The sequence below is a fragment of the Solanum dulcamara genome, chromosome 6 (genome assembly GCF_947179165.1).
Source record: "Solanum dulcamara chromosome 6, daSolDulc1.2, whole genome shotgun sequence".
Taxonomy (NCBI): Eukaryota; Viridiplantae; Streptophyta; class Magnoliopsida; order Solanales; family Solanaceae; genus Solanum; species Solanum dulcamara.
This window is the reverse complement of record NC_077242.1, coordinates 60,321,107-60,333,886: the sequence shown is the minus strand read 5'-3', so window position 1 is coordinate 60,333,886 and position 12,780 is coordinate 60,321,107. Positions and strand designations below refer to the sequence as shown.

General features: G+C 32.3%; 1 protein-coding gene across 1 annotated transcript; it reads right to left on the bottom strand.

Annotated features, from left to right (window-relative positions):
* Positions 1-7,510: 7,510 nt before the first annotated feature.
* On the bottom strand, positions 7,511-8,559 carry LOC129892387 (organ-specific protein S2-like). The gene is made up of 2 exons (XM_055967957.1): positions 8,502-8,559; positions 7,511-8,023 (listed from the first exon to the last, which is right to left on the bottom strand). The coding sequence occupies exons 1-2, from the start codon at positions 8,544-8,546 to the stop codon at positions 7,661-7,663; spliced, it is 408 nt and encodes a 135-aa protein (XP_055823932.1). The 5' UTR covers positions 8,547-8,559; the 3' UTR covers positions 7,511-7,660.
* Positions 8,560-12,780: the final 4,221 nt, after the last annotated feature.

The window sequence follows — 12,780 nt, the reverse complement described above, 5'->3', positions numbered from 1 at the left end:
AAAAATTATCATGAAGCGCCCGAAATTTACGCCTCAAGCTTTCCATTTATAGTAATAGTAATAGTAATCCGAATATGTATCATCGGCCACTTGAAATGCACACCTCAAGTTTCTCAATAATAATAATAATAATAACTCAGATTATATATCAATGGGGAGAAATAATAATAATAATAATAACCCAGATTATATATCAATGGGCCGAACGAAATTCACGCCTCGAGCTTTTCAATAGGAATGCCATAATTAAAATACCATAGTTATTTCTTTTAAATCATCACACTTATTTATAAGCCAAAGATCTTGAAATCACCATTTTTATTCTTTAACGAGGATATTTAACATCAACGAGGCATATCAATAAAAGTAGTAAGTCAAAATCATATATTATTCGAGTTGAGTAAAAATCCCGTCAGAGGTGCCAAATCACTAACTTGAGACTCTAGTGTACCAAAAACACGGTCTCGGTCCCAACATTCAATATTAAAAGCTAGCAAGATATAGGCATACACTGAAATCACACCCACCGACAACCAAACCCAAACAAGTCAAACAAACGGAATTCTATGTTCAAATCACCTAGGAGCAAGCTCTAAGGATTCTAATTGATATAAACAAGCCAAGATATCACCTAGGAAGGATTTCACGACTAAAACCCCAAACTATTCACTAACGATGATCATCGACTCCCAACTCCTCAATGACTAACAACACCTAAATTACCAACCTAATCATGCATTACTACTCAAATTATATCAATTCTAGCCAAGCCAAGTATAAAAAAAGTTAGCCATAGCCTACCTCAAGCCGAAACCGTACCCGAATCGCTAAATTTGAGTCTTTCCTTTCCAGACCTCCTCCAAACGATGCCACTCTACCAAATTATCGAAGAACATATCAAAACAAGTCCAACGATACTGATATTGCTATAATTACAAATGAAACCCAAAATTGGGTCAAAATTTAACATTGGGACCCGCATAGGAAATCGAAAAGCCAACTCCTTCACAAGGTCCCAAATAACTCAAGGAACTTATGCCCCAAAAATAGACACATTTCGAGTACCGAAAGAGGTCAAACAACCCAACCAATTTCAAGCCTTAGAATAGTGTTAAATGCAAGAAATAATGAAATTTATGCAAAATTTACACGGTTTTTAGGACGAAAAAATATCTCGTAATGTTCCCAGAAGAATCCCCAATGTACCGGAACAAAAATGATCGAAAATGTTCAAGATATGCTCCAAAAATCGTGTTTTGAAGTGTTGGAAATGGAGAAAAAAGGGTTGGTATCGGGTCTTAAAAGACCTCACTGCCAGGCCCCTTAATGTTCTCCGCGTATGCGGACAAAAGTTCCATGAACACGGAGGCTTTTCTGCGAACGCGGAGTAAAACCATCCATACCTTCGAGAATGTTGTAAGAGGCCCGCGAACGCAGAGAGAAAAATACTCGACCACCGCGAACGCGACCAGGGTCCCGCAGGTGCGGAGAGAAAATTTAAGGTGCACCATCAGCTGTGCTGGTGCATTTCACCAAGGGAAACAAGTCCCTCAACGAGGCTTGAAACTCATTCGAAATCCCGTCGACGCAAACCTACCATGCTAACCAACTAGAAACGGTATTCCAGACTCAATAGAATTGACGGATTTTCCAACGGAGGTTGCTTCGATGGAATGTTGACCCAAGTCAAATGATTTTAAAGAAAAACACTTAAAATGCACAAACGGCCAAAAACTCATTCTGATCACCTTGGGAACCAAACCAAAGGTCATTCTAGACCAAACTTAGCATTCTGAATCTAATCACGCTGATGGAATTTTCATCTGAGCAAATTAACTCAAAAAGTTGACCGAAGTCAAACTTGGCCAAAACATTAAAGTTAAAATGCCTAATCGCGTAAACTCAAAACGAAGATTCCAAAACTCAAACCAACCTTCCTTCTAGACCAAAATAGACCTTTCTGAGCTGATGGAATCATCGAAATTCTTGTACGATGCCCAAATCTCCCGATATTGACTAAAGTCAACGCTTTCAAGCCTTAAGCCTCCAAAATGGCCAAACCACCTCAAAACTCAACCGGACACCTTGGGAAGCATGCCACTCACCTCCAACATCAGATATAAGCTATAAAGAATCTACGAGAAGGGGTAAAATGATAAAAACATACAAAAGCACGAAAATGACCTTGGAGGTTATTATAGTTAAACAGATAGATCAAGTATCACAGGTGTTAATGCAATGCAATGCATTATGATGATGCAATGATATGGTGGTACGGTGGGATAAGGCATCACACAACCTGTTGTATACACCTATCGAGCTGTGCTACTAACCAGGACCTATGGGGATCTCGTAGACCATATACCTCATCACAATCTCAATGTATCAACTACCTCGCCACCCAGCTCATGGCCAAGAACTCATGATACTAATATCTCAACCACTTGACACCTACTCGTGGTCGAGGGTATATGAAAGGTGTCATATTTTCTTGCTCAAAAATAATTTTCATAGTTCTCAACTTCCTAATGATCAGTGATAATATGGATGAGGATGAATGCATTCACAACATATAAGGCATAGATATAATATTCAACACAACATGTAGTACTAGGTTCAAAGCTCTCAAACACTTAACTTAAACATGATATACACCATTAATAGATAGTAATGGAAAGAAAATACCTTAAATTAAGGGTTCACCCATTTTCTATAATATTTTAATACTCATGTATAGTCAAAAACCCCAACTCAACCCCTCAGGCGGGCATTTCAAGTCAAAAATCTTTTCACATCTCTAGCTTAGTTAAGTAATGGATTACACAGTCTCAACTAATATAAGATATCAAATAAGGCCCCCACACAAGCTACACAACACATATAAGCCCCCCACCCAGGCATCACAATATAAATTAACAATCTCAAACTGCACTACGACCCCATCCCAAAGTCTACAACATAAAACTTGACTAATTACCCCAACTCAGCCCCAAGAAGGATAGCCAAACCTACTTCAATTGTCGAAACATCACTCGAACGCTCTATCGAACAAACCACCCTTGAATTCAATGCCTAAAAAGATAACCCACTATAGAGAATGAAATATACGCATCATAATGAGTCCAATGACACTCATATTGATAGGTTGTGAAATCAAGGATAAATTAGTCCAAAAAATTGATTAATCTCAAAAAGGGTCAAATCTAAAAAATTTCATGAAAAATTACATTCTATTAGTAATAAGGAACTCATGGTTGAAAGCTCCATAAAAATAGAGTTCAAAACGGGTTAGAATTCATCATTTTCCTTAAATTCGGATTAGAAAAAAACAAAAAAATTGGGGTTTCAAAGTAAAGTTGAGGAGTTGAAATAATAATATAAATGATAGAATATGAAAGATTTTAGTGAAATATTACTTACCCCATGAAATTACTCGAAGAACTCTCTCCAAAATTGTCCCAACAAGCTCAAGAAACTCAAAAATAGTGAAAATGAGATTTTCCCCGGCCTTTTACTATTTTAGGTCAATATTGTTCTCTCAGAACACGAACATTTAACTCCGCGAATGCGGAGCTCATTAAAATGCCCCTTCGCGAATATTTAAATATTTAATTTTTGTATTTATAATTTTTATTAGTTTAATTTGCATAATTGATAGATTAAAAATATAGGTAAAAGTGTTAAAAAATTGTGTTCCGACAGAGGTAGTGGTAGTGAGAAAAAAAGTGCTTCCGGTAGAGGTAGTACAAGTAGAAATTATTCTCGTATGCCTGAAGCACCACGTAGTGAATTTGGAGAAATAGGTGTAGGTGCACATGAAATGAATGAAAATGAATATAAAAAACTTACGGTATGGAAGAGCCAAATAAATTTGAAGTAGAAATAGAACAAGATGATAATGATGATGTGAATGTTACACCAACTAGTCCTGATGTAGATTTAGGTAATGCTCAATCTAAAACTGTTAATCTTCCTCTATGACTTGTAAAAGAAAGAAAAAAATACTAGTTTAGTATGACATTATTTTGAACGCATAGACGGAACAACTAAAGATCAATGTAAAGTGTCAAAAACTTTTCGAACATAAGACCGGGGGTAATAGAGGTAGAACAGGTTAATTGACTAGACATCTAGACAATGAGCATCCTGGTTGGAAAGAACGAAGATGGGGTGCTACTGGGCCAGTGCAAGGTAGAATAAACTCAGACCAAAAAATTAATAGGGAAGTATAATAAAATGAGGGACCGTGAAGAGATAGCGAAAATGATAGTTGTGGGTTGTCTGCCTTTTTCATTTGCTTTTTATGATGCTTTTATTCATTATATACAATCAATTTATAATTTCATGTTTAACGATATCTCTAGAAGTACTTGTAGATCAGATGTTTTTAGACTTCATGGACAATATGCATATTATTTACGTTGGTTATTAACAAATCTTCCATGTAGAGTTTCACTTATTTCTGATCTTAGTCGTGCTATAAATAAAAATAATTATTTAACTGTTACTTGTCATTGGATAGATAATGATTTTATTATGAAAAATGTATTTTAGCATTTCAATATGATGAAGACCAAAGATATAATGCACAATTTATTTCTTATTCTATATCAATGGTTGTAAAATATTGTGATCTTGAACACAAAGTTTTATGTATTTCTTTTGATAATACATCTAACAACATCGCTGCTATTAATTTTTTGAAAATTGAACTCCCCCCCTAGATGATATTTTTCATATTAGATGTGCTTGTCATATATATATAATTTAATTATAAAAGATGGACTTTAATTTTTTGAGCCAACAATCCAAAAAATTAGGTATGTAGTTGGTTTTATTCAATGAAATAATAGAAAAGTTAGACTTAAAGAATTTGAAAGAAAATGCGAGGAAAATAATCTTAAATCTAGATTAATGCCCGAAGAAATTGAGACTAGCTGGAATTCGACTTATGATTTTTTTTAAAGACTTGTTATTTATAAAACCCCTATAACTACAACTTTTAATCAATATGCATATAAATTTCCCGAAGTCATGTTGGAAGAATCTGATTGGACTAAAATTAATGATGTTGTTATGTTTTTAGAAAAAAATTATTTGGCTACTCTTGAATTTTTTGTGCTTATTATCCTACTATTTCTAATAGTTTAGCTTATTTAGCCGAAATTTATTTATTGCTTATGTAATATAAAAATAAAGTTGATTACAAAGATGTTGTTGCTGAAATGATAGAAAATTTTAAAAAATATTTTTCCTATTCCTTCTATTTATTTAATTGGTGCTATGTTAAATCCGTATATGGAATTTAATATTATGTCTGAATGTGTTTGCCTTATATATACTTCTATAGAAATTGGAAAAGATAAAAATCCTAGAATGTTTAAGGCAATGAGTGATACAAATAATTATATTCAAACATTATATAATCATTATATCGATTTACTTGATAATGCTATCCCTAGTCATACTGTTCCTCTATCTTGTCTTTCTGACGAACCATCATCTTCTAAAAGAAATGCACGTGGTATGCTTATCATGGTTTTTCTAATTTATCTATTTGAAATAGAATACAACCTACAACACAACGAAGCATAAATCAAGATAAGCTTAATTATTATTTGAGACAAACTCCGGAGACCTATGATGAAAATAGTGTCACTACATTGGAATGGTGGAGGAACAATCAAAAACAATATTCAGTATTATCAATCATGGCTAGGGATGTGCTAAATGTTCCAATATCAACTATTGCATCGAAGAGCGCATTTAGTCAAGAAAGACAGTAGATCGGAGACAATCGATATTCTTTGGGGAGCAATGTCATGAATATTTTAGAATGCCTCATAGATTGTATTAGATCAGAGCGTAGGAATAAAGGAAGAGAAGAAAATACAAAAGAAGACGAAGAATTTGAAGAAGTAATGTCAATTGGAGATCCTTCGGCACAAGGTAGTCCAAATTATAGGTTTGTTGATTTTGAAAATTATGAGTCAATTCCTATTAATATTAATACAGATGAGTTGGAGAAAATGATTCAAAATATGTAGAAGTTACAATTTATTAAAGGGCAGCCCGGTGCACTAAAGCTCCCGCTATGCGCAGAGTCTGGGGAAGGGCCCGACCACAAGGGTCTATTGTACGCAACCTTACCTTGCATTTCTGCCAGAGGCTGTTTCCAATGCTTGAACCTGTGACCTCCTGGTCACATGGCAGCAACTTTACCAGTTACTCCAAGCCTCCCCTTCAGAAGTTACAATTTACTATATACAACTAATTGTAAGTTTGTAACTTGTAAGTTTTGAATTTTATCAATATATTAATAAAGTCAAAGACTCGTTGACTCTTTGCATTTCTTAATTTTTTTTCCTACAAATTTTGTATGATTCAATTAAATAATTATTTCTACTTTATATAATCATGTAAGGAAAATTAAATTTGTAGTCACTATAACATTTCAATACTTGAAAACATATTATTATAATAAATAGTATATTATGAGTATATTTTTTATACATTATAAGTATATATAATATATAATGTAAGTAATATATAGTATATTGTAAGTATATTAGATATACATTGTAAGTATATTATTTTAATAGATAGTATATTGTGAGTATATTAGATATACATTGTAAGTATATTATTTTAATAGATAGTATATTGTGAGTATATTAGATATACATTGTAAGTATATTATTTTAATAGATAGTATATTGTGAGTATATTAGATATACATTGTAAGTATATATATTATAATATAACTATATACATACTAATAGATAGTATATTGTGAGTATATTAGATATAGATTGTAAGTATATATGTAAAATATAATTAAGTATATCCCTATAATTGATAGTATATTGTGAGTTTATTAGATATAGATTGTAAGTATATATATAATATATAATTAAGTATATCACTGTAATAGATAGTATATTGTGAGTATATAAATTGTTATAATTACTTCTAAATTAACTAGATAACGATATACTATATTAATGATTGACTCAATTTTTCGAATATATAAACGCCGCAAAAAAAATCAAGTCCAGCGGGCCCAACCCGGCCCGCCCATTAAGTCCGGATCTATACCCTTAATGGGTCATGAGTCGGATTTTTAATAATTTTTTCACTATTGAAACCGGACCGGACCGACCCGATACCCGGTGAACCAAAAAAGTGGGCCAGTCTGACCCGACCCGGCCCACTTAACAGCCTTAATTTAGGGAGGTTAAAGAGTAAGGAACAAGGTGGTGGTTTGAGATTGAGAAGAGAGAGGTGAAAGAGGCACATGACATGGCTTCTATAGCACATACTAACTTTTAATGAAAGTTTATTTTTTGTTCTCACTTTATATTTGCATATTTTATACAGTTATATAGGTATGGGGATACAACAAAAAATAAGTGAAGAGAAATTGTGATAGGCTAATTCCTTCAAATAGACCTTAACGTAGAGGTGATCCAATACTAAGCGCTCTAAGAACAGGGACAATTTGTACGAGTTGAAACAATTAACCATTACATTAAACTCAAGAAATACTATAGTACAAATGTTTATTAATCCTTATTCCATAAACCACATAACATCGAAAGGGCGTTCACTGGGAGGGATTTTACAAGAAAATTAAATGACACACAATGCCTTTGCAATATCAATCATTGTACATACTAACATTTGGCCTTGGTTCAAAAGACTTTTCTTCTTTAAGATTGGCTTCATTGTCATGGTAAGAAGTCACAATTTGTCTTGGTTCAAAATCTTTAGTAAATGATGATTTTTCTTGTTTGAGACCAACATCATCATGATAGTAAGCAGTTATAGTCGGCCTTGGGTCAAAAGAATTTTCTTGTTTGAAACTAGAGTCATCATGATAATAAGTTGTTACAGTTGGCCTTGGCTCGAGAGCGTCATACGGAGGCATAAGACGCTGGATTGCCATGGGCATGGCCTCATTTTTCATCACAATTCTCCAATATTCTCCGGCGTCTTTTCTTCCATCTGTGCTGCTTGCATACTGCACAAAAAGGCCACACAGACGAGAAAATAATTTGCAGCCAGTAACTATACTCATGTCATACACGGTACAAATCAAAATGACATATTTACATTTGTTGACTTTATTTAAAGTTAGTCAATATAATAAGAGGTTTTACTTCGAAAGACTAAGCAAGTTCATAAGAAAGTTGTGCATGATCATAAGGCAACATGCAATAAATATTTTAGCATTTAAGTTATGCACACAAATAGTTATTTAATTTAATTTGTTGGAGAAGATTACTTACCATTTATTTTAGGTTATCAATCAATGATATTAAATAGAGGAGTTCATGTTTTGTGCACCATCAAAAAATATTTGTTTCTCTAAGCTGTAGAGAATTTCAAAGGTAACCACAGGTTAAACTCTAATTAAATAGAGTTACCTGTAATTACTTTTAAATAAACTAATTTTTTAAATTATTTTGTGCATTGTCAATGCATAGAATTTAACTTACCAGGGCAAGTGAAATAAGCAGGATGAGAGCAAAAGGTGATTTCATGTCTTTTGCGATTGATATTTGTTTGGTGCATGGATAATTAAATCCTCGAGTTTATATAGACAAGTTGGGCAAGTACAAAATAATATAATACATTATTATTATTATCATCATTATTATTAATATCAAGTTGGCACAATCTTATGCTACAACAAATCTATTAAAAGCATAAAATATATTTAGAAGTAAAGTATAGGATGACCAAGCGGGCCCTCTTAGCTACTCCATATAATAGGTTATTATCGTGTTTAATGTGATGAAAATTATTCTACAATAAAAATGTTTTCCGCTAAAAACTATGATAATGGAAATTACTTGGTACGTGTAAAGTATTTTTCAAAAAAAAATGTATATTAAAATTAATAATAAATTTAACAAATTAAGTAATGCTTTGAAAAACATTTTGAGTGTTAAAGATTGATAAAAATGCCTACTGACTTGAAGCAAGTGATATGAAATTCAAAGTTATATATGATAGTTACAATAGAAAATATTTTTGATAATCAAACATAAAAAATGACTTTCTTATGAAATCATGACTTCTGCCATGCCAAAAAGGCAAGCACACTTATATCTTATTTCTTAGAGCTCATTTGGTACGAGAGAGATAATTAATTTTAAAATTAATTTTAGTTTAAATTTATTTTATATTTGATTGAAATAGAATCACAAAATAACTTTTCTCATAATTAATTATTCCAAAATTATAATGTTATTTTTATCACATATTATATATAGAATAATAATCATAGAATAACTAATCCTGAATAACTTATTCTGAAACACTTAGAATATTATAATAAATAGCATCTTTCTTTAGAGTTATAAAAGTGTGCCAGTATCTTTGTCTAAGATTTGATCGTCAGATTTCTCACCAACTGATTGGCTGCTATAGATTTCTTACAAAATGGTGATTAATCACTTCATGTGTAATAGTGATGTCCCTTGATTTGTAATTTTTGTTTAGATCGATGCTTCCTTTTAAATAAGGTTTAATACATTCACAACCCTTAAATTTATAAGTAAATTTTACTTAAATATTCGAACTATAAATTATTTTAATTAAATATTTAAATATATTATAAAATATATTTTTAAATATTTATTAGGTAATTAAGTTAAACACATCAAATATGACATCTCTTTTAATTATATATGTTAGCCTCAATTGTGATATACTTATTAAAGTTAATACGTATAATTAAAAAAGATATATTTTAAATAGTTAATTTATTTATATAATGTTAGCTGACATTTCTTTTATTTGGATTAGCAAGCATAAATATTGCTTTTTCTTCATTGGGTTTTAGTATAGATCTTAGCTTTCACTTGATTATTTTAAATTTTTAATACCTCTAGGCTCTAGCATTTTGGTATGCCAATTGATATTATTATTGGCGTGATATATGCTTGATTGTGCTTCTTTAACCACTTCAATATTTTAGGCTTTTAGTTCATATCAACATAAGTGTGATTCACATCAATCAAAGACAAAACAATTAAAGAAAGAATTAAAAGGAGAAATAAAAAAGAGAAAAGGAAATGGGAGAATCAGAAAGGAAAGAAGAAGAAATTCTTATTCATGTGATTAACAAACAAACGAATTTGTATTTCAATTTGGGAACAGTTTTCATCCCCAACTTTGCTTTGAAAATTAAATTCCTCCTCAATATTGAACAATAGACATTTTTTTTTAGGCATAATACATAAACATGACCATTAACTTGGTTTCGGCTGACAACTATGACCTTTAACTTTGCCAATACACAAGTAGACACTTTAACTTGTACAAAATTGAACATATAGACACATTCGTCCTACGTGACATCCGACATGTTAATTTTGTGTCCTACATGACGTCATATGTACGTGTATTATGCCAGGTAAGATGCGTGTGTCTACTTGTACAATTTTATACAAGTTTAGGTGTCTACTTGTGCACACCTAAAGTTGGAGGACATATATAATTGTCTGCTGAATCCAAGTTAAAAGGTACATTTATGTATTACGCCTTCTTTTATCCTAATTGACTTTTTAAATGTCTATTTCACCCTTACATTATCAGCTATTTTCTTCTCTCTCTCTCTCTCTCTCTCTCTCTCTCTCTCTCTCTCTCTCTCTCTCTCTCTCTCTCTGTAACAACCCCTAAAACATTGTATGTCGGTATTTCAATTCTCGATGAAAATGATACAGCCTCTGTATTTCCGGCATAACCTTTCATAGGATTGTCCAAATTAGGTGTTTCAAATTTCTAAGTAACCACAACGTCATTACCTACAACTTCCATGAGACCATATCTTAATATTCGGAGTATAAGTAGATCAAATAAATTAATCTTTGCAAGACATAGTGCTGTGACGGAATGGAGTGTTTGTAGAAGAAAATTCATATCTCACTGTAGGTTGATCCAAATTGGATGATTCTTGAACGACATGAAACTAGACTTCTATAGCTACAATTCTTATGAGATACCAAATCCTAATAAGGAATGTATCATGTTCAAACGCAGCTTCAAAAACGGATATTCCGTTAAACGAGAGTTCATCTCATCTACCATAGAAAGATCTAGATTATTTGACATCATCCATGACATCAATATATTCCATTAAATTTTCAGATTTTTGTTTATAATTATTTTATTTATTTTTTGGTCCCTCTTTCCCACCTATAAATACCCACCTTATTTCCTTATTTTATTCATCAAACTTTCTTAAGCAACTCTTCTCTCTATATACTTCTTTACTCATTCTCAAATATAGTTTTAGTTTTAGTAGTATAAAAATACTACTCTGGTGATTCTTATACTCCGGGTAGTACACAAAATGCTCCGGCGAGAAGAAAAGGCTAGGGATCCAAGAGTGTTCCAATTCGGAGTAAAGCTTCGGATTTAAGGTATGTAAGGCTTCCATAGCATCGGATTGAGTTCGTCCATTCGCTCAATATTTAAATTCATTATAATTGAGTTATAATTGAGTTTTATCCAAATCTTAAGTTCTAAATGAATTAATTCTTCTTCTATTGAGTTAGATATATTTATGCATTAATATTATTATTGTTATCTTTCATATTATTGGAATTATTGTTCATGGCTACTTTCCCATGAATCCTAATTGATTTGATGTTCATGAATATTTTTATACATATTTTGAGTAAAGATGTTGATTTTTAATATTTTATTGACAAAAAGAGTGACATGAATTAATACTATATATATATATTTTATTAAGTTTTGAAAGAGCAAAATAATTGAGTTTAAATGAATTTGATGATGTTTTGAGCAAGATGTTTTGATGAGATGTAAATGATGTTTTTAAAGTATAATGATTGATGAAGAGGTAATAAGATGAGTTTGATGATTTAAATTAAAGTCCAATGAGACTAGATGATGAGATTAATATGAGCACATATTTTGGGAGTAGTATTGAGCATCGAGTTGGGTAAGAGTTTAATTCACTCAAACCCCAAAACTACGTAGTCAGCGTAGGATGGAGGCTATGCCTCTTAAGTCCCAAAAAGAGGACTTTGATGAGTGGATCCAAGATGGTGATGTCCTTTACCCTGGCAAGGTATTGGATGGATGTGGCAACGACATCGCTTCATTGTATCATCGCTAGCTCATAAGTGATGGTTGTCGGTTAGAGAAACTCCCAACTGAGTAAGCATTTCTTATTGTTATTTTAAATTTGCATTACATATTAATGTTGAGATGATGTTGAATTCTGAGTTGAGTTTTCCTAAGAGGAATTTCTTGATATATGTCCTACCTTCCTGCCATTTTACATACTCGTACATTCCACGTACTGACGTCATTCAACCTGCATCGTTTTATGATACAGATACAGGTGTTAGACATCCTCAACAGGCGCATCGTTGAAGATCATTATTTTCCAGCTATTTGGTGAGTCCTTTTTGTATTCGGAGGAACTCTCTATCCTTTTATTACTTTTGAGTATTATGTTTCTTTTAAGGTAGCCATGGACATGTCATTGGCACCATCTAAGAGTATTAGAGGCTTCATAGACAGAGTTTAATGATGTAAATGGAGTAGTTCTCCTTTGAAACTACTTCTTCTAAAAAACTTTCTTCTTTCATTAGATGTTGTTAATGGAGAGCCCATATAAGTATTCTTATTAAGTCTTCCGCTGATGAACGAATAAGTGATGAGACCAAGTGGTTCTCTCAGAGGCCAGAGATGGTTTCTGAGTGCCGGCCACGCCTAGGGTACCCTCTCGGGGCG